Here is a 24,959-nt window from a genome sequence, read left to right as displayed (position 1 = left end):
TGTCTATCGCTGTTGTCTGTTTTGTCATTTTTAGACAACCATCTACACAGCTGCAGTACAAGCCTCCATCCTACCAGCCCCAAGAGATCTTGGGGTTCTTTCTGTGACAGGGCTCTCAGAAAATGTAACTTACACGGTCCCATATAAATTGCCTCTGCAGCAATATGGACTCAGATCTTTATTCTTACATGCAACAAAAGCTACAGCTTTGCTACAGTTGGGGATGATTTGCGAGGAATGACTTACGCATAGACCGGTAGCTAGAATGGATAGAGTTGCTAGTCCAGCTGAGGAAGTCACGTCTTACTCAGATGCCTCTCCATCTGCCTGTGTGCAGTCCCTTCCCACTCTCGACTGGCTGTGTGGCTCCCCTGTGCTTCTTTTCTCTTCCCTGTTTCAGTATGTGTCTACCAAGACCCAGCTTCCTCCCACTTAATACGGCACAATATCAGCTGGATAAGGTACACATGCTTTAGCCTGCTAGCCCATGGCTAGGAGTATATATCTTAGATTCAGCCAGGTCTGGGTTAAAATCCAAGTCAACTTAGCTTGAGTCCTTGGGCAAGTAACTTGACCTTCCTACACTTATTCCCCCATCTGGAAAGTAGTGCCAATGATAATAATACCCAGTTCACGGGCTGCTGATGGATCAAAAGAGATAATTTGCTTATTGCATGTAGCAGAGCCTCGGGTACCATGGTGAGCACTCCGTGGAACAGACATGGAGTTGGTTATGATCTGGCTTCATTTCTAGCTACCTTCCCAGCTGCACACATCCATTCCATTAAACTGTAAGCTCCTTTTGAGCAGGAGAAGCCTGCCTCCTTCACTCTGAAGCCCGGAGCCTCGCAATATGCCTGGCAGGTGTTTCAGTGCTCTGTAAAACTAGGGCCAAATCAAGTAAGCCGCATGAAGCCGTGCTGTACCACACCTCTGCTTTTCACATGCTGCCCACCTCCTTCTCCTCCGGCCAATGTCCAGTCACCTTCACAGCCGCCAACCTGGATGATTTCGGGCTCCGGCTGCGCTCTCTCCCCAACCCGAGTCCGTTGGTTCACTTGCTTATCTCCCTCCTAAGTATATATAAGTTCCTCGAAGGCAGGGCCTTATTTACTTGACTCTATCTCCACAGCCCTTGGCACAGTGACTGTCACTTAAGGAAGATCAGAATGTGTTTGCTGAACAAAGGCTGGAGGTAGGGCTGAATGTAAATAAAAGGATGTGTGCAGAGAGACAAGAATGCAAGGGAGAGGAAACAGCTGAAAACTGGTGATTGGTTACTATGGTGATTTCTGAGTAACTTCTGTTTGGGAGGATGGGAGAAGTTTTGTTCTTGTTTCTGTTTTCTTCTTAACTTCATCTCCAGCAGCTCAGGAGGAGAACAGCTGTACTTAGCAACCCTAGGGTAGAGCCAGAGAGAAATGGAGCTGCTGTGTGGCAAGGGAGGAGGTGGGTTAAAACCAAAGCAGGGCATCAGTGCCTGAGCTGCTTGAGCCAGATCATGAGTTACTCTTCATTTTAGCAACAAAGGGAAGGGGAGGACATAGTCGGGTCTTCTGAAAACCACAGTAAGAAAGAGTACTTTAAGCCATAGTGTAAAAAATAAAATAAAAACTATAGGACATAGCAATGCCCAGCTCCTGTCACATCATTAAATCTATCTTTTAATGAGGAGCAGAGCATGTTTCTCAAAAGGCAACATGGGGTAATTAGATCCAGGTCCTACTGAGTGGGTAACTCTGGGAAAGTTACTTAAATTCTGTGAGCCCAAGATTCCTTACTGTGGAATACCCTTTCAAAGTTGTTCTGCAGATTGAATGAAATACCATATGTGAAGTACCAAGAAGAAAATAAGTTATTAATAAATGGTAGCTATTGTTACAATTCATTTTGGTTGTTATCCTACTAACCTGCCTTAATCCAAGTTTAACTGTCAGTATCAAAGGAGGTCAGAAGCTCTGACTGGTTTTAGAGTCTGGGGAAAAAGCAAACAAGTGGTCAGCAGAGCTTCCCTTTACCTCTGTGTTAGATTTACTTCCTCCTTGTGTTGGGGTACAGGCCACCTGTTATAACAAAAAGACTCAGTCTCACTTCCCCCAGAAAATTAGTGGCTCACACAGGATGGATATTCATGCCTCTCTCATGTTACACTCAAGATCAGAGCTTTAGGGTGGTTGAAGCTGTGCTCCACAAGGCCTTCCAGGGCCCAGGTTCCTTCTGTCCTACTGCTCTGCCATTCCCTGGTGGGTTGCCATCCTCTGCCTGGTTAATGCCAGTTTACCGGCACCACATCCACTTTCCAGCCCACAGGAAATGGGAAAGACAATGGAGGGCAACCCAGTCTTTCTTAAGGAATGCAAGAGTTGAGTGTATAGCATCCACTGTCAACCAGTTGGCCAGAATTAAGTGACATGGCCACACATAGCTGCAAGGGAGTCTGAAAATTTTAGTCTTCAGCCTAAAACTCTGTTACTTTGGAAGAAGTGGGGTGGATTTGGTGGCACAGCTACAAGTCTGCCACACCCCTCACCAGCTTTTATCCTGTCAGTAGGATACTACTACTCATTTATTTTCAGTCATGTGGATTTGGGCCTCTGTCCCTTCAGGCCCAGGGCAACCCTATCTGACACCAGAATCCTGCAAGCTCTCAGAAAAAGGGAAGATAAACAGCTGTGCTGTCACCATTAAGGAGATAACCTCAAGTTCAATTACTCTGCAAGACAACACTCTGAGAAAAATCATAATCTGCCTCATGTATATGCCAAGCAAAAAGTCACTACTGAATTGCTTTACCATAAATTTTATAATAGCGTTTATAAAATGTTTGCTGGTATATAAACCAAGTCTTCCCTTTTTGGATTTGTTAACATACATCTGACTGGATTTCACCTGCCAAGTAGGTCATCAGCAAGTGATCTAGCCCACATAACCCATGTTCCTCCCATATAAAGTGGCCACAATTTGTCATCCCAAATACTGTTTTTATGGCTGCTGGGGAAAGCATCACTGACTGCCTTCAGTGGACTCCGTGTTCTCCTCTTCCTGCTTGTTATCTCCCTCCTTTAATTTCCTTGTGTCTGTGTTGGTACTCAGCTTGTGTTCATGAGTGAGACCTCTTGAGAAGGCTTCACTGGAGCAGGTACCACATAATCAACCAGCCTGGGCCCCCCAGGGGTAAGGAATGTAAACTCAAGGGAAGGCAGAGACTGTCCTCATTTCCTTTAGGCGAGGAGGTGGTGGGAGGAGGCTGCCTAGAGGCGGTTGGCGTCTCTGCTCCCTTTGTCCCCGTCATCACTGTCACAGTGGTTCCTTGTCCCGGTAGAGGCCGGGGAATTAGAGAGGGGTCAGTTTTCTGACAGCTGCTTTATCAGCATTCACACCAAAACAGCTGCTGAGAAGCTTTGAAATTCTAAACCACTGCAAGGGATGCAAAAGTTATGACTGCTGGTGTCGCTGATTCCTTGCAACTTGAGAAAGTGCCAACATAAAGATCCAGGGGAGGAGGGACCAGGCTTCATGTCCTGCTTCAAAGAAAAGGCGTCAGCCTCAGTTCCAAAAACAATGCAAATGGCCCCAACACCAAATTCTCAGGGCAATAGATTTTGATGGGCTCTGACTTCATAACCAGATAAGTAATCGGTGGAAAGCGGAGGCGCGATCAACACAAACATGAGCTCAAGGGCAAAAAGAAGAACAAAAATATGCTTATTCAGAGTCCATTCTGTTTCTTTAAAGCAATGGATCTTCTTGGCTGGAACTGGTGAATTAAAGGAAAAAAGAATTCACTGTTTTTTTAAAGCAGGAGGCCGCATTTGCAGAATCATCTGGCAAGGAACCTCTGTAGAGACTGGAAAGATTGGCAGAGCTGGTTCTTGTCCGGCCTTGGAGAGTGAACCCCCTCGGCTTTCATTCTCTGCGTTGGTGGGGAGGGGGTGTTGATGACGCCTTGTGCGTCACAACAGCCGCTTTGTGCTAATGTGTCTTCTTGTGGCTCCGCCAGGTGACAGCCTGACCCTTGGGCCCTTGGCCTTTTAAGCGCAGAAAGCCAGTCTCTGCCACTCTGGCCCAGATGTGACACTGACTTTCCCATTTCACTTTGCAGGTTCATGAATAGAAGCCCACATTTTTGTTTTTATTTCTGTTTTTCTGTGGTTGTTTTTATAGAACAGAGCCAAGGAGAGTGGAAAGAGGCTTAACTCTAAAGATCTACATTAGGAAGAAACATCTTTGTCACATCTTTTGTGTTTCTGAAAAACTTCAGGTTGAATAAACCAGTGCTGGTTACTATTCCATGCCCCGCTTGGATTGCCCCAGTTTCTAGGGATTGTGGCTCAAAAGTCAAAGCATCAGAAGGCCAGGCTGAACGTCCCAAAAGGAAAGGGTGAAGGCAACAAGATGAAAATGAGAGCAAAATACAGAATTTTTCTGCCTGGTGCCCTAAATAGGTCCCTTTGCCTGTAACAGGCATCCAAAGAACAACAGTACTTTGCTTCATCCTCCACCCCTTCTTAGAGTCGTGCCAATGTGGGGTCTTCAGGCCCTCACTTACAGAGAGGTCCTCAGTAACCAGAGCTCCTTGGTTGCATTTCAAGGGTGACCTGAACGAGTACTGTCATCCTGGGTTTACTGGGTTTCCCCAGGTACCTAGGAACATGGGGCCCAGAGATTCTCAAGAACCCACTAACCCAGCCACCCCATTCCTGATTCTATTATCCCAGGTTCTGCCACTTGCCACCTACATGGTCCTCTGAGTTGATTATATATCACAGCTTTGCTTAATCTGTGCCCCTAATTAGATTTTTATTGGGGGTTCTATGTGCTTTCGCCACTCACTCTCAGCTCTGCTCCCTCACTGCCTCTTCCCAGCACAGATGTGATGAAAACACACTCAGAAGTCTCTCTGTCCTTTGGTACCTTTAATCTTGACACCTTCTGGAAGGAGAGGTTGCCTCTTAACAGGCTTGGGAATCAATCACTTTCTCTACCTCTCTTAATTTTTCAGTTTACAATGCATACTTCATCATTGTGTGGTTGCTATCAACTTATATACAAATTAAGTCAGTAATTGATAAGATTAAAAGGACCTTTCTTATTAACAAGTAAAGGTGATTTAGTCTCATTTTTAAAACTGGTGGATTCAGTATAGAAAATCTGAGAAATAAAGAAACAGAGAAGGAAGAACATCATTCATAGCATTATCCCCTACATACCACCAGCAAGCATCATGGTATCTTTCCTTCCAAAGAATTTGCTAGGCATTTGTTATATACTTGCAATCATGTGATCCTTCTTAGTATAACAGGAAAATATTATAATATTTTCCATTAATTATAATATTAATGAAAAATATTATAATATTTCCATATTACTAATAATGTTTTGTAAGTATAAGTTTCAGCTTGTGCTTAACTTTACATTATGGCCTTACAATATGCTTAGCCGTTGCCTTCTTAAATAATTAGCATATTTATAATTTTTCAAATTATAAATAACACTTCATAGGATCTCTTCATGTGTCTTTTTTTTTTTAAGTCTCTAGCACAGATTTAGAGGTTAAAGAGCAGACCCATTTTTAAGATTTTTTGATAATATTGAAGTTGGTTTACAAAAAGTTATACGTTAATTCCTGCTTCTACCAGCAGTGTATGAGAATAGTCATCACTATTGGGCAAACATCTTTTTAAATGTTTGTTAATTTAGAAGTGAAAATATCTCACTAATCTAAATTGTGTTTCTTTGATTACCACTGAAGGGAAATATATTTCACAAGCTGTTTTTTACTTTCTTTGAATTGCCAATTCACATGCTTTCCCATTTACCTAATCTTAGAGTTTTCTTATCTATATAAATTCCTTATGTGTTAAAATGTTAACCCAAGAGAATTGAAAGCATATGTCCACACCAAAGCTTGTTCATGAATGTTTACAGCAGCACTATTTATAATAGCCAAGAAGTGGAAACAAACCACATGTCTATCAGCTGATGATTGGTAAGCAATAAGTGATATATCCATTCAATCGAATACTTTTCAGCCATAAAAAGGAATGAAGTACTAAGTCACGCTACAAATTGAATGAATCCTGAAAATGTTACGCCAAGCAAAAGTAGCCAGTCAAAAAATCCATGTATTACATGATTCCATTTATGTAAAATACTCAGGGAGCTTCAAGATGGCGGAAGAGTAAGATGCGGAGATCACCTTCCTCCCCACAGATACATCAGAAATACATCTACATGTGGAACAACTCCTACAGAACACCTACTGAACGCTGGCAGAAGACCTCAGACCTCCCAAAAGGCAAGAAACTCCCCCACGTACCTGGGTAGGGCAAAAGAAAAAAGAAAAAACAGAGACAAAAGAATAGGGACGGGACCTGCACCAGTGGGAGGGAGCCGTGAAGGAGGAAAGGTTTCCACACACTAGAAGCCCCTTCGCGGGCGGAGACGGCGGGTGGTGGAGGGGGGAAGCTTCAGAGCCCCTGAGCAGAGCGCAGCCACGTGGTACGGAGGGCAAAGCGGAGAGATTCCCACACAGAGGATCGGTGCCGACCAGCCCGAGAGGCTTGTCTGCTCACCCGCCGGGACGGGCAGGGGCTGGGAGCTGAGGCTCGGGCTTCCGAGGTCGGATCCCAGGGAGAGGACTGGGGTTGGCTGCGTGATCACAGCCTGAAGGGGTTAGTGCGCCACAGCTAGCCGGGAGGGAGTCCGGGGAAAGTCTGGAGCTGCCGAAGAGACAAGAGACTTTTTCTTGCCTCTTTGTTTCCTGGGGCGCAAGGAGAGGGGATTAAGAGCACTGCTTAAATGAGCTCCAGAGATGGGCGCGAGCCGCAGCTCTCAGTGCGGACCCCAGAGATGGGCGTGAGACGCTAAGGCTGCTGCTGCCACCAAGAAGCCTGTGTGCGAGCACAGGTCACTATCCACACACCCCTTCCAGGGAGCCTGTGCAGCCCGCCAAGGCCAGGGTCCCGTGATCCAGGGACAACTGCCCCGGGAGAACGCACGGCACGCCGCAGGCTGGTGCAACGTCACGCTGGCCTCTGCGGCCGCAGGCTCGCCCCGCATCCGTACCGCTCCCTCCCCCCAGCCTGAGTGAGCCAGAGCACCCGAATCAGCTGCTCCTTTAACCCCGTCCTGCTGAGTGAAGAACAGACGCCCTCAGGCGACCTACCTGCAGAGGCGGGGCCAAATCCAAAGCTGAACCCCAGTAGCTGTGAGAACAAAGAAGAGAAAGGGAAATCTCTTCCAGCAGCCTCAGGAGCAGCAGATTAAATCTCCACAGTCAACCTGATGTACCCTGCATCTGTGGAATACCTGAAGAGACAACGAATCATCCCAAATTGAGGAGGTGGACTTTGGGAGCAGCAATATATATGTATTTTCCCTTTTTCTCTTTTTGTGAGTGTGTATGTGTATGCTTCTGTGTGGGATTTTGCCTCAATACCTTTGCTTTTACCATTTGTCCTAGGGTTCTGTCTGTCTGGTTTTTTTTGTTTGTTTTTTTTTTTTACTTTTTAAAATTTTTTTCTTCATTATTATTTTTTATTTTAATTATTTTATTTTATTTTATACCCTTCCTTTCTTCCTTCCTCCCTCCCTCCCTTCCTTCCTTTTCTCCCTTTTATTCTGAGCCGTGTGGATGACAGGCTCTTGGTGCTCCAGCCAGGCGTCAGGGCTGTGCCTCTGAGGTGGGAGAGCCAAGTTCAGGACACTGGTCCACAAGAGACCTCCCAGCTCCACATAACATCAAATGGTGAAAATCTCCGAGAGATCGTCATCTGGACACCAAGACCCAGCTCCACTCAACAACCAGCAAGCTACAGTGCTGGACATCCTATGCCAAACAACTAGCAAGACAGGAACACAACCCCATCCATTAGCAGAGAGGCTGCCTAAAATCATAATAAGTCCACAGACACCCCAAAACACACCACCAGATGTGGACCTGCCCACCAGAAAGACAAGATCCAGCTTCATCCACCAGAACACAGGCACTAGTCCCCTGCACCAGGAAGCCTACACAACCCACTGAACCAACCTTAGCCACTGGGGACAGACACCAAAAACAACAGGAACTATGGACCTGCAACCTGTGAAAAGGAGACCCCAAACACAGTAAGTTAAGCAAAATGAGAAGACACAGAAACACATAGCAGATGAAGGAGCAAGGCAAAAACCCACCAGACCTAACAAATGAAGAGGAAATAGGCAGTCTACCTGAAAAACAATTCAGAATAATAATAGTAAAGATGATCCAAAATCTTGGAAATAGAATGGAGAAAATACAGGAAACGTTTAACAAGGACCTAGAAGAACTAAAGAGCAAACAAACAGTGATGAACAACACAAAATATGAAATTTAAAATTCTCTAGAAGGGATCAATAGCACAGTAACTGAGGCAGAAGAACGGATAAGTGACCTGGAAGATAAAATAGTGGAAATAACTACTGCAGAGCAGAATAAAGAAAAAAGAATGAAAAGAACTGAGGACAGTCTCGGTGACCTCTGGGACAATATTAAATGCAACAACATTCACATTATAGGGGTTCCAGAAGAAGAAGAGAAAAAGAAAGGGACTGAGAAAATATTTGAAGAGATTATAGTTGAAAACTTCCCTAATATGGAAAAGGAAATACTTATTCAAGTCCAGGAGCACAGAGAGTCCCATACAGGATAAATCCAAGGAGAAATAGACCAAGACACATATTAATCAAACTGTCAAAAATTAAATACAAAGAAAACATATTAAAAGCAGCAAGGGAAAAAAAACAAATAAAACACAAGGGTATCCCCATAAGGTTAACAGCTGATCTTTCAGCAGAAACTCTGCAAGCCAGAAGGGACTGGCAGGACATATTTAAAGTGATGAAGGAGAAAAACGTGCAACCAAGATTACTCGACCCAGCAAGGACCTCATTCAGATTTGATGGAGAAATTAAAACCTTTACAGACAAACAAAAGCTGAGAGTTCAGCACCACCAAACCAGCTTTATAACTGCTAAAGGAACTTCTGTAGGCAAGAAACACAAGAGAAGGAAAAGACCTACAATGACGAACCCAAAACAATTAAGAAAATGGGAATAGGAACATACATATCAATAATTACCTTAAATGTAAATGGACTAAATGCTCCCACCAAAAGACACAGATTGGCTGAATGGATACAAAAACAAGACCCATATATTTGCTGTCTACAAGAGACCCACTTCAGACCTAGAGACACATACAAACTGAAAGTAAGGGGATGGAAAAAGATATTTCATGCAAATGGAAACCAGAAGAAAGCTGGAGTAGCAATTCTCATATCAGACAAAATAGACTTTAAAATAAAGACTATTTGAAGAGACAAAGAAGGACACTACATAATGATCAAGGGATCGATCCAAGAAGATATAACAATTGTAAATATTTATGCACCCAACATAGGAGCACCTCAATACATAAGGCAAATACTAACAGCCATAAAAGGGGAAATCGACAGTAACACATTCATAGTAGGGGACTTTAACACCCCACTTTCACCAATGGACAGATCATCCAAAATGAAAATAAATAAGGAAACACAAGCTTTAAATGATACATTAAACAAGATGGATTTAATTGATATTTATAGGACATTCCATCCAAAAGAACAGAATACACATTTTTCTCTAGTGCTCATGGAACATTCTCCAGGATAGCTCATATCTTGGGTCACAAATCAAGCCTTGGTAAATTTAAGAAAATTGAAATTGTATCAAGTATCTTTTCCGACCACAACGCTATGAGACTAGATATCAATTACAGGAAAAGATCTGTAAGAAATACAAACACATGGAGGCTAAACAACACACTACTTAATAACCAAGAGATCACTGAAGAAATCAAAGAGGAAATCAAAAAATACCTAGAAACAAATGACAATGGAGACACGACGACCCAAAACCTGTGGGATGCAGCAAAAGCAGTTCTAAGAGGGAAGTTTATAGCAATACAAGCCTGACTTAAGAAACAGGAAACATCTCGAATAAAAAGCTAACCTTGCACCTAAAGCAATTAGAGAAAGAAGAACCAAAAAAACCCCAAAGTTAGCAGAAGGAAAGAAATCATAAAAATCAGATCAGAAATAAATGAAAAAGAAATGAAGGAAATGATAGCAAAGATCAGTAAAACTAAAAGCTGGTTCTTTGAGAAGATAAACAAAATTGATAAACCATTAGCCAGACTCATCAAGAAAAAAAGGGAGAAGACTCAAATCAATAGAATTAGAAATGAAAAAGGAGAAGTAACAGTTGATACTGCAGAAATACAAAGGATCATGAGAGATTACTACAAGCAACTCTATGCCAATAAAATGGACAACCTGGAAGAAATGGACAAATTCTTAGAATGCACAACCTGCCGACACTGAACCAGGAAGAAATAGAAAATATGAACAGACCAATCACAAACACTGAAATTGAAACTGTGATTAAAAATCTTCCAACAAACAAAAGCCCAGGACCAGATGGCTTCATAGGTGAAGTCTATCAAACATTTAGAGAAGAGCTAACACCTATCCTTCTCAAACTCTTCCAAAATATAGCAGAGGGAGGAACACTCCCAAACTCATTCTATGAGGCCACCATCACCCTGATACCAAAACCAGACAAAGATGTCACAAAGAAAACTACAGGCCAACATCACTGATGAACATAGATGCAAAAATCCTCAACAAAATACTAGCAAACAGAATCCAACAACACATTAAAAGGATCATACATCATGATCATACACCATGATCATACACCATGATCATACACCATGATAAACTGGGTTTATCCTAGGAATGCAAGGATTCTTCAATATATGCAAATCAATCAGTGTGATACACCATATTAACAGATTGAAGGAGAAAAACCATATGATCATTGCAATAGATGCAGAGAAAGCTTTCGACAAAATTCAACACCCATTTATGATAAAAACCCTCCAGAAAGTAAGCATAGAGGGAACGTTCCTCAACATAACAAAGGCCATATATGACAAACCCACAGCCAACATCGTCCTCCATGGTGAAAAACTGAAGCCATTTCCACTAAGATCAGGAACAAGACAAGGTTGCCCACTCTCACCACTCTTATTCAACATAGTTTTGGAAGTTTTAGCCACAGCAATCAGAGAAGAAAAAGAAATAAAAGGAATCCAAATCGGGAAAGAAGAAGTAAAGCTGTCACTGTTTGCAGATGACATGGTACTATACATAGAGAATCCTAAAGATGCTACCAGAAAGCTACTAGAGCTAATCAATGAATTTGGTAAAGTAGCAGATACAAAATTGATGCACAGAAATCTCTAGCATTCCTATACACTAATGATGAAAAATCTGAAAGTGAAATAAAGAAAACACTCCCGTTTACCACTGCAACAAAAAGAATAAAATATCTAGGAATAAACTTACCTAAGGAATCAAAAGACCTGTATGCAGAAAAGTATAAGACACTGATGAAAGAAATTAAAGATGATACAAACAGGTGGAGAGATATACCATGTTCTTGGATTGGAAGAATCAACATTGTGAAAATAACTCTACTACCCAAAGCAATCTACAGATTCAATGCAATCCCTATGAAACTACCACTGGCATTTTTCACAGAACTAGAACAAAAACTTTCACAATTTGTATGGAAACACAAAAGACCCCGAATAGCCAAAGCAATCTTGAGAATGAAAAACGGAGCTGGAGGAATCAGGCTCCCTGACTTCAGACTATACTACAAAGCTACAGTAATCAAGACAGTATGGTACTGGCACAAAAACAGAAATATAGATCAATGGAACGGGATAGAAAGCCCAGAGATAAACCTACACATATTTGGTCACCTTATCTTTGATAAAGGAGGCAAGAATATACAGTGGGGAAAAGACAGCCTCTTCAATAAGTGGTGCTTGGGAAACTGGACAGCTACATGTAAAAGAATGAAATTAGAACACTCCCTAACAGCATACACAAAAATAAGCTCAAAATGGATTAAAGACCTAAATGTAAGGCCACAGACTATCAAACTCTTAGGGGAAAACATAGGCAGAACACTCTATGACATAAATCACAGCAAGATCCTTTTTGACCCACCTCCTAGAGAAATGGAAATAAAAACAAAAATAAACAAATGGGACCTAATGAAACCTCAAAGTTGCTGCACAGCAAAGGAAACCATAAACAAGACAAGAAGACAACCCTCAGAATGGGAGAAAATATTTGCAAACGAAGCAACTGACAAAGGATTAATCTCCAGAATTTACAAGCAGCTCATGCAGCTCAGTATCAAAAAAAACAAACAAACCAATCCAAAAATGGGCAGAAGACCTAAATAGACATTTCTCCAAAGAAGATATACAGATTGCCAACAAACACATGAAAGAATGCTCAACATCATTAATCATTAGAGAAATGCAAACCAAAACTATATTGAGATATCATCTCACACTGGTCAGAATGGCCATCATCAAAAAATCTACAAACAGTAAATGCTGCAGAGGGTGTGGAGAAAAGGGAACCCTCTTGCACTGTTTGTGGGAATGCAAATTGATACAGCCACTATGGAGAACAGTATGGAAGTTCCTTAAAAAACTACAAATAGAACTACCATATGACCCAGCAATCCCACTACTGGGCATATACCCTGAGAAAACCATAATTCAAAAAGAGTCATGGGGCTTCCCTGGTGGCGCAGTGGTTGAGAGTCCGCCTGCCGATGCAGGGGACACGGGTTCGTGCCCCGGTCCGGGAAGATCCCACATGCCGCCGAGCGGCTGGGCCCGTGAGCCATGGCCGCTGAGCCTGCGCGTCCGGAGCCTGTGCTCCGCAACGGGAGAGGCCACAACAGTGAGAGGCCCGCGTACCGCAAAAAAAAAAAAAAAAAAAAAAAAAAGAGTCATGTACCAGTATGTTCATTGCAGCTCTGTTTACAATAGCCAGGACATGGAAGTAACCTAAGTGTCCATCGACAGATGAATGGATGAAGATGTGGCACATATATACAATGGAATATTACTCAGCCATTAAAAAAAATGAAACTGAGTTATTTGTAGTGAGGTGGATGGACCTACAGTCTGTCATACAGAGTGAAGTAAGTCAGAAGGAGAATAACAAATACTGTATGCTAACACATATATATGGAATCTAAAAAAAAAAAAAAAGTGGTCATGCAGAACCTAGGGCAAGACGAGAATAAAGACACAGACCTACTAGAGAATGGACTTGAGGATATGGGGAGGGGGAAGGGTAAGATGGGACAAAGTGAGAGAGTGGCATGGACATATGTACACTACCAAATGTAAAATAGATAGCTAATGGGAAGCAGCCGCATAGCACAGGGAGATCAGCTCGGTGCTTTGTGACCACCTAGAGGGGTGGGATAGGGATGGTGAGAGGGAGGGGGAGATGCAAGGGGGAAGAGATATGGGGATATATGTATATGTATAACTGATTCACTTAACAAAGTGAATATAACAATAAAGCAGAAACTAACACACCATTGTAAAGCAATTACACGCCAATAAAGATGTTAAAAATAAAATACTCAGAATAGGCAAATCCACAGAGACATAAAGTAGATTCGTGGTTGCCAGGGGCTAGGCTGAGAATGTGATGGGAAGTAACTGCTTAATGGGTACAGGTTTCTTTTGGAGTGATGAAAATGTTCTGGAATTAGATAGTGGTAATGGTTTCCTTTGCAAATATATTAAAAAACCACTAAAGTATATACTTTAAGAGGGTGATTTTATGGAATATGAATTATATCTCAATAAAAATAGATAAAATTTTAAAATGCTAACCACAGGGAACTTTTCTAAGGTCCAAAAAGGGGTGGGGGAAGGCCTGAAGAACAATCAGTGCCCTAATTCTCTCTGGACCCTTTGTTTGGCATAGACAGTTAAAATACATCTTTATTTTTATCGCCATTTCACTCTTGTCTTAACCTTGACATCCAAAGTGAAGTGAATGTAGGAAGAAAATGTTCTTCGCTCCTTTTGGAGCATTTCCACAGTTTGGTATTAAAACCTCATTTGCCCACTTGGGTTTGGGACTGGTTCCAGCAGTTAGTTGACTGCAGTGTTAAATCTCACCACTGGGGTTTGATGCTTCCATTTCTTTTTTATTAGGTGCTTGTGGGTCCCTGGGCATTGGGGCACGGAAAGTTGTGCAGAGGGAAAGAGAACTGCCGGAGTGTGAGCTGCTGCCTTGCAGCCTGGGGGTCATTTGAACAGGAGAAGCTGGAGAGTGGAAGCCAACAAATATTCTAGGTGCCAGGAATGTGGCTTTTTCTTAAAGTAATGTGACATTTTAAGAGTGATTTCTATTAGTTCGGTTCCCTTGCTGTGCGGTGTGGAACAAGGTCCGTCCTCCTCACCCTCCAGAGCGTCTTTGCAAAGCCATGTGTAAAGGATCGAATGGGTCCAACTCCACTTATTATTTCTGAAGCAAAGTTTTGACTTGATTTTTAAATAGGCTCTGGTTCTCCCATTGCTGCATGTGGCTAGTGTCTACATTGTAGATACTCCTGCTTTTACATCAGCCTTCTTACCCCAAAGGTATAATATTTTATCACCTGTGTTTGTGGGGGGCTCTTCCTCTCAGGGCTCCACCAAGAGTAGAAATCTGTTATTTTTGTGCTTGGAGGAAGCATTTACATGTATAGCTCAGTTTACGCAGTAAACGTGTTCCAGAAAGTTTATATGATGTAAAGCACATCATGTTTTCAGTGCAGTAGGACAGCTCACTTTTACATCAAGGAACCCAGTGCTAACTCCTTCGTGGTGCATATAAATACCCCGCCACATCTAGGAAGTATCAGGAAACTAAGGGCTGCTTTAATGGCATTGGCTAAACGTTCATTAAGATGCCAAACCACATCAGGGAAGCTGGTGACTCACCACGCCTGGCATGGTCCCAGCACCCCTGCAGAGCCCACTGTCTTAGGGGGTATGGGCCGTGAATGTGGAGCAGTGGGGCCCAGTCCCTGAAATCAGGGCCTTTGTTAGTCATGCACATGAGGTTGGGTTCTTCGGAGTCAGGGGTCTTCTCCACAGGTCTCTCCCTCCACACCTCCTATCCTCGCGCCCACACCCTTGTGTGGACTAGCCAGGATTCCACGGAGCAGGAGGCAAGGCTAGTGTAGAGGCGCCATGTGCTGGCCGTGAAATCAGTCTGTCTGGCTCCAAATCCCATCTCCACCCCTGACTGAGCTGTGAACAAATTCCCAAACCTCTCTGTTCCTCCGTTGTAAAATGAGGGGAAATAGCAATCCCACGTCTTAGGACTGTCATGAGAATTTAGTGAGACAACATGTTCCAGTACATAGCACAGCGCCTGGCTTGGAGTGAGCTTTCATTTGATATTGGTCATCACTGCTGAGATTGGAGCCTTCATCTCTGTGGTGCCTCATCCCACCAAGAGATGTTTTTGTTTTCTATTGCTGTGTAACAAATTATGACAAACTTAGTGACTTAAACAACACCCATTTATCAGCTCACAGTTCTGAGTCACAAGTCCGGGCACAGTGTGGCTGGGCTCTTACGCAAGGCTGAATTCAGTGTGTTGACTGACAGCGTTCTCATCTGGAAGCTTGACTAGGGAAGAATTCATTTCCCAGTTTCTTTGGGTTCTTGACCCAACTCATTTCCTTGTGGTTGTAGGACTAAGGTCTCTGTTTCTTTGCTTTCTGCCAGCTGGGAGCTGTTCTCAGCTCCTAGAGGCCACCCACATAGCCCCCTCTGTCTTCAAAGCCAGCAGTGGAGACTATCCCTCCCGTGGAATGCCTCTCACACTTTGAATCTGCTCCTCTGGAAAGAGCCTATCCCTTTCAAGGGCTCACCTCATGAAGTCAGGTCCATCTAGGATAATCCCTCTTCTGTTAAAGTCAACTGTGCCAAAGAAGATAACCTAATCACAGGAGCGCTGATCCCATCGTCCACAAGTCCCAGGGATTATCCAGGGCTTATCCACTGGAGGTGGGAAACTTGGGCACACCTTAGAGATCTGCCTACTGCACCACCTTTTCAGCAAGGCACGTACTTCACGCCTTCCTTCCAGTTGGCAGCAAAAAGGATTTTCCCTCACTGGCAGAGTCCTGTGTGCTCTTTTTTCATAGCTGAGCTGGGGCCACTGGCTGGACCCAACACCAGTGCTGTGCGTGGTTCAGGCCTCAAGTATTTACATCTCTCAAGTGTCATCCCAGCTGCGACCTTTTCCCTGCTTCAGGGCCTTGGGGAGTGTTTGTGCTTCAAAGAGGGTCCAGCCTGCTTTCTCTCCAGTCATCCCTGGCACCTCTGCCCTGGCTGTCCCCAGAAGACAGCACTGCCCGCACTCCCTGTGGGGTGTCAGAACCCAGGGTCCCACAAAGAGAAAAGCCACATTGTAAAGGACTGAAAATGCTAAAACATTGGGGTGACAGATGCTGTGGCCCAACTACCATTGCTACCAGTGAGGCCCTCCTCTGTCTCTAAATGTCCTGCTTCTGGTAGTTATGTGGGGAAAATTAAGGAAAGCCTTCCCTAAACTTTCAAGGGATTAGTTTTCCCTATCGAGAACATAGCAAAATACCTCAGGTTGACTCTTGTGGGTATTTCTGATTTTACAAGAATCGGGAGTCCCCTGCCGTGAATCTTCTGTGCTGAAGTCGACACATTTCTGATGTGTCTCTGCCACATCGTATCCTTTTGCCTCATGCTATTACTATTGACTGGAAAAGGGTGTTTGCTCGTTAAACCGCCAGTTTTTGCTTTTCTCCCAGAGAAGTGTGTGAAACTGTGCAGTCTATCTACAGTTCAGCTTTCAATACTTTTCCAGCTGTCCCCATCTGGGTTGCTTATGTTTGGTTTCTAGGTTCTTAGTTCAGTTCCCTTTCTCGTTCTTTTCCTTTCATTGTGATACCTGCCCAGGTAAAGTAGAGACCAGCTAAAGGGATAGTGAATGACAGCCCTAGGAAACATGCCACATCAGAGCACAGGCCAGTGTGGCTTCACCATCACTCTCCAGAGTCTGGGCTGTTGGGAGCAAGGATGCCACTTATGCTGGAGGGCTCTTCACTTCTCCACACCCACCTAGGCTGGTTTCTGAGGCATCGTGCTTACACTGCTGAGATTAAAGTTATTTGTTGTCAGTTTCCCCTTCCTCCTCCTGCCATCCCATTTATGTGTCTCAAGAGAAAGTAATTTGCTTTTGCAGAAGACTGCCAGTGGCCTTTTTCCTTTTCTGGTACCTAGCTCTCTCACACACCTAAAATCTCACAAGTCCTGCGATGTTATAACCTGGGCATACAGATGTTGCTTTATTGATTGGCATATGAGGAAATGTGAGCGTATCTGTGTTGAATGTGCGTCTAGCAGACCAGACTGGGGTCTGTGGCATCAGTGGAGGGAATGTACGTTTGACCAGACTCATTCTGGATCGAAGTAGCCTATGCCCAGAGTAGCAGATAGATTCCATCCTTCATGTCAGCTTCAGTCAACCACTCAAGGGCTATGTGAAGCGGGATTCTGAGGCCACACGTGGTGTAGCACCAGAAGGCGCTGTGATGGATTGATGACGTCCATCATGCCCGCTCACAGGAAGGGGACGTGGCAATCCTTGAATGATTCTCTCTTTGGCAATTTCTGCCCGAGTTGCTTAATGCTCTTGTGTCACATATGAGAAAATTAAGGAAATTTTAAGTAAATCAGGTTTTACTTACATAGTAGAAACAGAGCCCTTCCGTTTACAGAAGAATTGGAGAATAGGGGGCTTCACCACAAGAACAGGGTCCTGCTGGTCACAGTGCTGTGCATCAGTTTTTCTAGGCATAGCAAAGCACAGAGGACGATGGTCATGAGGTCATGATGTATGATTTACTGATCAGAGTCCCTCCAGGGCCCCACTTTCAAGTGGCGTTATTCACCGTTTCCCAGTGCCCCACGGATCTTGAGCAAATGTATTAGTGCATTATATGTTCATGATGGACCCACAGCACAGGCCATAAAAGCCACACCACAGAACTGTACGTAATAAGGATGTTTTTATTTTAACCCGAATGCTCAGAACTTTGCTTCGTGGCAGGGAGCCCAAAGTCACACTGAGTACAGCTCATATAGCATCTTCTGATTCTTTCATCAGGAAATGGTTAGTCTGACCACCTCAAGTGGGAGGAAGAAGACCACAAGTTCGTATACAGATATTTTCATTGTGATTAAGTTTTAATGACCGAGCCCACATTTACTGATTTATTTCATTTTCTTCATGTTTGTCAGTGAAGTGAAGAGAGTACACAAGATCTGTGCAGAAACATTCCTTACTCAAAATGGTACACACACAAAGTGGTATAAAAGAGAATTGTTTTCTCCAAAATGATTCTGATAGAGTTTGGGTTTTTTGCATTTACTCATTTAACACATATTTTTTGAGCTTCTACTGTGTTCCAGGCACTGTTCTGGACACTGGAGATGCAATGATGGAACAAAAACTGAAAAATAATCGCTGCCTGCAAGGAGCTTACTATTTGTTTCCTTCCATTATTTCATAGAATTATATAAAAGCTGTTACGCATTTATTACAGTGGTAATACGTTTTTTAGTAGATTTTTGAAAGATTATTCTTTTCTTAGTTTGGTTAGATGTAGGGTCCTGTTTTCAGTAAGTTTCTGATGTAGGGTTTTGTTTTGATGGAATTGGAAGGGTAGTTTGTACTGAGAGTTCTCATTGGTTTTAGATTCTTGCCTCTATCACAAGGAACAAACTTCTAGAGAAAAAAAACAGCATTCTGTCCATTCTTTAAGCTGCCGTTTTCTCCCTAGCATGCCCATTCTCCTAAGGAAGGCAATCACATGCATATAAGGGAAACAGCACTTAAACTGTTTCAAAGATATAGCTATAATTCTTTTCCTCTTCATAAATCAGGATTTCTTGACCTTGACACATTTACATTCGGGGCAAGGTGATTCTTGGTAGTTAGAGGCTGTCCCGTTCATTGTAGGATGTTTAGCAGCGTCCTTGGCCTCTTGCCACCGGGTGCCAGCAGTACCCCTTACCCTCAGGCTGTGACAACCAAATATGTCCCTTGGTCATGGACAGCAAAGTCACCCCCAGCTGAGAACCACTGATATAAATGATGTGATTCTGTGATTCAGGTCTCACATCCTCTAACTAAAGCAGATCAGTGAAATTCCTGAAAAGAGGACCTGGGACAAGCAGTGTCTTCTGTTGGCCTTTGTAAGACGCTCAGGACAGTGTTCCGCCAGGGAAGAGTTAATGTGAAGTGAGCAAGATATTTACCAGTCTTATGAAGCGACACCAACAACAAATGGTGAAACTCCTTCAGTCAGTCATGCCTTGGAGATATGTTGCATTTCCTATTGGAAACTTGTTAAAATCATATTCATTTACCGTAAGTTAGAGAGCATGTTGGACACAGTACACTGTAAGTTAATCTGGAATGATTTACGCGTAAATGTGTTCCAGATTTGGTGAGCTCAGCTCAAGCAGCAGGCGGCTCGTTTCCAAACATTTCCATTCTCAGCTAACGAGATTAAATTCAGTAAGTATTTATTGAAACATGTAATGTGAGAGGGCTTTAAACAGTCTGATATTGCTTCCATGACCCCGGCCAGCAGGAAAGCAGTGCTCTGAACAGTACCTCCCAAGAGTCTCCGTATCTGATGTGGCAACCCCATTTTGGTTTGCAAGATACATAGAGAAACTGGCTCTTTTCATTTCCCTTCACCACCTCAAGTCCCTTCCCATCTTGTACCAGCTGTGTTCTCCCCAGTGAATACATGTAATCACACATGATGTCATGTATTTCTTATTTGGTTCTTTGGTCCCAAATGGGCCACTTTTCAGAATTTTGGCAGGGACATCCATTGCATGTCCTACCTCCCTGCTGTCAGCTGGACAGGGTATTACAGGACATTGCAGTCCAAAGTGGGGTCATTTAACCAACTCACCTTCCATTTCTGAATCTTCTTCACTTCTCACACATGCCAATAGATTCAAAACACAGGGCACACTGCTGATAAAAATTATTGGAAGAAGAGTTGGCCTTGATGCAGAGAGAAAGAAAGGGTGAAAGAGAAACAGTGGGCTAGAGAATCTTCACTCATTCAATTGCTCTTTATTGAGCACCTGCTATGTGCCAGGCATTGGCTATATAGCTATGACAAAAACGGACAGAGCCCTGCTTTCCTGGAACTCGCAGTCTATTGAGCAATGAGACAAGTGGACAGGCCATGTTTTAATATGGCGCAATAGATGCCGTAATGAGGGAAGTCAAGGTATCATGGGAGCACTTAGGAAGAGCACCGCCCCAGCCTGGGGGATGGCAGGGAAATCAGAGAAGGCTTTGCAGAGGAAGTGGTGTCTTGACTGAGACATGAAGGATATATTGTGTATCAAAGAGGAGGGGGCAAAAAGTGTTCAAAGCCATGTTCCAAAGACGAAAGGTGAGTGGGAAAAATAGAACCTTTGACGAACTGAGAAGTTAGGCAAGTTTGGATAGCAGAGTGTGAGACAGGAAGATTGAAGAGTAAGCACAGAGGAGCCAGCAAGGATGTGCTTCAGGATTCTGACTTGAGCACCTTGGTGGTACCATTTACTGAGACCAGCGCAGAAGAAGTAGGTTTGATTTGAAGGAGGCTGGGGTGACAATGACTTAAGTTTGAATTCACCACTAATTCTAGAACATGGGAATGAGTTTTTAAATGTTTCTGAAAGATGTCAAAAGCTAATGGAAATTTGAAAAGTTAATTAGCAGGTTTAAATGATGTTGTTACTGTAGGCTATCGTGACATCCTGCAAATATACTCAGACCTCTTAGTTTCGGCCAATTGTATTTTTTTTCATCCAGTAATTATTTCTTAATTTTGATACTTACCATCATCTTATTGCTTAAAATTTACCAAATGTGTGCCTGAAGAATGGGTACCCAGGAATGAAGAAGTACAGTGAGCTGTTCAGGGGCTGTCTTCTGGCTTTTCCAACACTCCTGCACCCTGTTCTTTAGATTTCCTTTGCCATGATGGAAGTTTTTATTCTAAGATTGCATGCACTCATGTTTGAAAGCTTACACTACTTTTTAGGGTGACTAGAGAAAAGCATAAGTTAGTATTATTGGACTCTCTTTAGGCAGGTGTGTGATATTACAGAAGTGTAAGGGTGCAGACCTCATGCGAGGAAAAATGCTGCATGGTGAACATCGTACTCTGTGTTGATCCCATTGCCCGGAGCATCTGGGGAACAAATGTGATTGTCAAGTGAAAGGCACTGACATTGCTTCCCGCCGTCAACCGTAGCCACTGCTTTTCATGCCCCTCTAGGCCTGAAATATCCAACAGTGAGCTTTATAAACGATTCCTCTTTAATAGTCAAGCAACCCAGCCACTAGGGGGCGTCCAAGTTCATGTGCCTCTTTTTGTTCGTTTGTTTTCAACAGGAGTTTAGATAATGGGCTGTGTGCAATGTAAGGATAAAGAAGCAACAAAACTGACGGAGGAGAGGGATGGCAGCCTGAACCAGAGCTCCGGGTACCGCTATGGCACAGACCCCACTCCTCAGCACTACCCCAGCTTCGGCGTGACCTCCATCCCAAACTACAACAACTTCCACGCAGCCGGGGGCCAAGGACTCACCGTCTTTGGGGGTGTGAACTCTTCGTCTCATACTGGGACCTTGCGAACGAGAGGAGGAACAGGTCAGGATTAAGCTGCTCTTAAATCTTTTGGCAGTTGAACGTTTGTGCTCCTTTGAGGATTCAACATTTAAGTTTTTAATCACTGTCTGCCTAGCCACTACCAGATAAGGGGCTGGTAAAAATGCTGAAGGTTGATGGACAAATCTAGGTGCTGGCAACAGTGGTGCAGGGGACCCCAGTAGCTGCTCTGTGAGAATCCTGCAAGGGTTACGAGAGACAACCTGCTGCTGAGTCACTTGAGGCCAGCAGGAGTCCCAGGACTGGATCTGAATATGGATGTTTTGAGTTCTCCCAATGTGAAAGCACTCCTTCCCCGCATCCCCCGGTTAAGAGCACTTACAGGATAGTGCTGCCCTTTCAGCTGCCTAGCCTCCAGCCTGCCTGTCGCTTCCCAGCTGGTGAGGCCATTTGGCCACATTATTTTTTGGCCGTTTGTCTTCATTGATTCCTTCTCTGATGTTCCCATCATCTTCAATATGGCAGAGTTTATCAGCCCTCAGGTATTTTCATGTATCTTTTGTAGTTTAAAATCAAATCTTATGTATCCTTAAGGAATCTTCTCATATTTCTTTTAGGTTTCTTTCTCTTTCCCTAGGCTGTGTTTCACTGCCATGTGCATTTGCTGACTTAGCTAATAACTTTGTAAAGTATCTGGCCTACGTCCTCAGACATATGTTTTCTGAAATATTTGTAAGTTATCTCATGCATCCTTAGTCTTCCAAAGCCTCTCCCAGTATGTGCACCATGGTAACTAGATATTTGACATTATACGTTCCAAAATTGTCTTGTTTATTACAAAAGTTTTTAAAAATATACATCAACCATTATGCTGTCAGCTCATCTGGGAGCAGATGTCTTAAATAACAACCCATTGTGCCTTTTTACCTTGGGAGTTGGCACTACCAAGGCTTCAGCAGATGTTTTCTTCCCTCTCTACCCAACGGGACAGTATAGTTATATCAAGGGGACCTGACCCAGAGCTGTGGGCAATTAACTACTTCTGTTCTGCCAACACTTCACACTCTGCTCGGTAGAAAAAATATTTTATGTTCACCCTTATGTTATGGGGAATCTAGCTTTTCCTTTAAAGCAGGCCTTGCATGGGTGACTGAAGGCTGGGCACACTTACTCAGCCTTCCTGGGAGGCACCTGGAATGGAGGGCGGAAGGAAAGAGGCCGTCAGGCAGTCTAGGGACGTCTGTCTCTGGAGGATGCTGGAGGACAAAAGGAGCCAGAAATGCCCCCAGCACACGTGCCCTTTGCCTGCTGGGAGAAGACAAGTACTTTGCCAGCCGGACTCTGAATTCTGCTGACACAGGCACTGACCTTGTGCGTTCACTCGTGAATGCTGGATATGAATCCTGTGTCTGCAGGTATCATTCATAAAGTCACTAGAGGGGGCTCCTTGCCTTGAACGTGTGGGTCTGTAACACCGTCAGGGACAGTGTTAGTATAAGAGGGCATCCGATCCCTTATGAGACGTGAAAGTTAAAACAATACTCGCAAATGTTGGTGGATTTTTCTGCCTGAATTATTTGGCTTTATCATATATGCACGTCTTTCTCCTCAACGTTGCTTTCAGTGCTCTAAGGCCAGGAACAGTGCCTGTGCATCCCTGTGACCTCCTTTGACTCTTCCCTCCGTCCCTAAGAAGATAAAAACACCCTTTGACTCTTCCCTCCGTCCCTAGAAGATAAAAACACCCAGTGATTTCAGGATTCTGACTTGACTCTTCCCTCCGTCCCTAGAAGATAAAAACACCCAGTGAGCGATGCAGGGAGACAGTGGGCAAGTGGAAGTATCGTCCTCCTGTGCCTTGTCTTCCACACGGTGGAGCTTAGGATTGTTTTTAAATTCTGAACTGAAGGGAATCTGTTAACAGAGTATTAAATGAGGATAGGCATGGCCTTACAGGCTCCCACTCTGTTTTAAGCCAGTCTCCTTTCTAATTGTTCAAAGAAATCTTCGAAACGTTTTGCATTTTGTCAAATGAGCCCTGCTGCTTTGCATGGTCAGACCTTCTGCGTGCCATCCCTCCTGCAGGAAGTCCCGCTTGGGATGGGGTGGACAGTCAAGCCCCCTCTCTCCCTCCAGTTCTTGAATAGTCCCCAGGCACATCTGTTCCCTTGGAACTACCAACACAGCAAAACAGCAGCTTGGTGAAGCGCAGAACCTATGGTGGGCGTTCTTCAAGCCACATTAGGCACTTTGGGGTGTGTGGAAATCAAAATGAGAATCCAGAGAGCAGAGAAATGGGATGTATTTGTTATCAGTTGCTGCATAACAAATAATCACAAAACTTCGCAGCTTTAAAAGGATGCACGTTTACTGTCCCACAGTTTCTGTGGGTCAGAAATCTAGCAACAACTCAGCCGGGGCCTCTATTTCAGAGTCTCTCACAGGCTGCAGTCAAGGTGTGTTGGCTGGGCTGTGGTCCTCTCGCCGTCCATCCGAGAAGGGTCTGCTGCTGCCAAGTTCACGGCGTGTTGGCAGGACCCAGCTCCTCGTTGGCTGTTGGCCAGGGGCCACCCTCAGTTCTTTATCGCGTGGCCTCGCCAGCATGGCAGGTTGCTTCATCAGAGTGATCAAGCCAAAGTGGCGATCCAGACAGTCTGCTCGGAAGACAGAAGTCACCGTCTCTTGAAGTTGAAGCATAATCATTCACGGACATCCCATCACCTTTGCCATGTTCTGCTGGTTAGAAGCAAGTCACTGGGTTCAGCCACACTCAAAGGGAGGGGGTTGCACAAGGGCCTGAATACCAGGAGGTGAAAATCCCTGAGGGCTGGCTTAGGACTTCCTCCACATAGTAGGCAGAGTTCTAGGCCAAATGCAACACTGGACGTTCTTCAGTGTTGATGGTAAACCGCTGCAAGGCAGGAATGGCCTCTGTGGCGCGTCAGCCAGGTGAGGAAGAGTGAGGACAAGTCATGCGGGGAGGGGTGAGTCCACGGTGGAAGGAGAGCCAGAGAGAGGGAGTCCTGATGGCCTTGGCAGGTGCCAAGGGCAAGACATCCTCTGATGGGGTGAACATGTACGGAGAGGGTCTTCTCAGTGCCCGGGCTGCAGAAGGAGTTTCCTGTTACATTCCGTGTCCTGTTATGCCGAGGGAAAGCGTAGTCCGTTTTACCCAGACCTGATGTGGGCTCCTGCACGGAGGAAGACGTGTGGGGTAAAGAGCGTCTGTAATTGCTGCAGAGCCCAGCAAATCTGAAGTATAATGTTGCTGCTGCCCCTTGGTTGTGGCCGTGATATCAATATCCATCTCTTCCCAAGGACTCA

The 24,959-nt window shown here is 44.1% G+C and overlaps 1 protein-coding gene and 1 long non-coding RNA gene across 5 annotated transcripts in view; one reads left to right on the top strand and one right to left on the bottom strand.

Moving 5' to 3' along the window:
* FYN (FYN proto-oncogene, Src family tyrosine kinase) overlaps positions 1 to 24,959 on the top strand; it is a 206,879-nt gene that overhangs the window by 131,133 nt on the left and 50,787 nt on the right. For 3 of the 4 annotated variants that reach the window (XM_019929594.3, XM_019929593.3, XM_019929591.3), the window contains exon 4: positions 21,420 to 21,677. In XM_019929594.3, the coding sequence (XP_019785153.1) occupies positions 21,431 to 21,677 (247 nt within the window). In that variant the 5' untranslated portion in view covers positions 21,420 to 21,430. Of the gene's footprint in view, positions 1 to 6,159; positions 6,299 to 21,419; positions 21,678 to 24,959 lie in introns of all 4 variants that reach the window. The other variant, XM_073789517.1, reaches the window with a different exon arrangement.
* Positions 7,202 to 14,903, bottom strand: LOC141276012 (uncharacterized). Its single transcript, XR_012324784.1, has 3 exons — positions 14,894 to 14,903; positions 14,569 to 14,599; positions 7,202 to 7,311 (listed from the first exon to the last, which is right to left on the bottom strand). It is a non-coding gene; the product is annotated as an uncharacterized lncRNA (long non-coding RNA).

Source organism: Tursiops truncatus, chromosome 12 (assembly GCF_011762595.2).
Source record: "Tursiops truncatus isolate mTurTru1 chromosome 12, mTurTru1.mat.Y, whole genome shotgun sequence".
NCBI lineage: Eukaryota > Metazoa > Chordata > Mammalia > Artiodactyla > Delphinidae > Tursiops > Tursiops truncatus.
The sequence above is the reverse complement of the archived record's forward strand: the minus strand, read 5'-3'. Positions and strand labels throughout refer to the sequence as shown.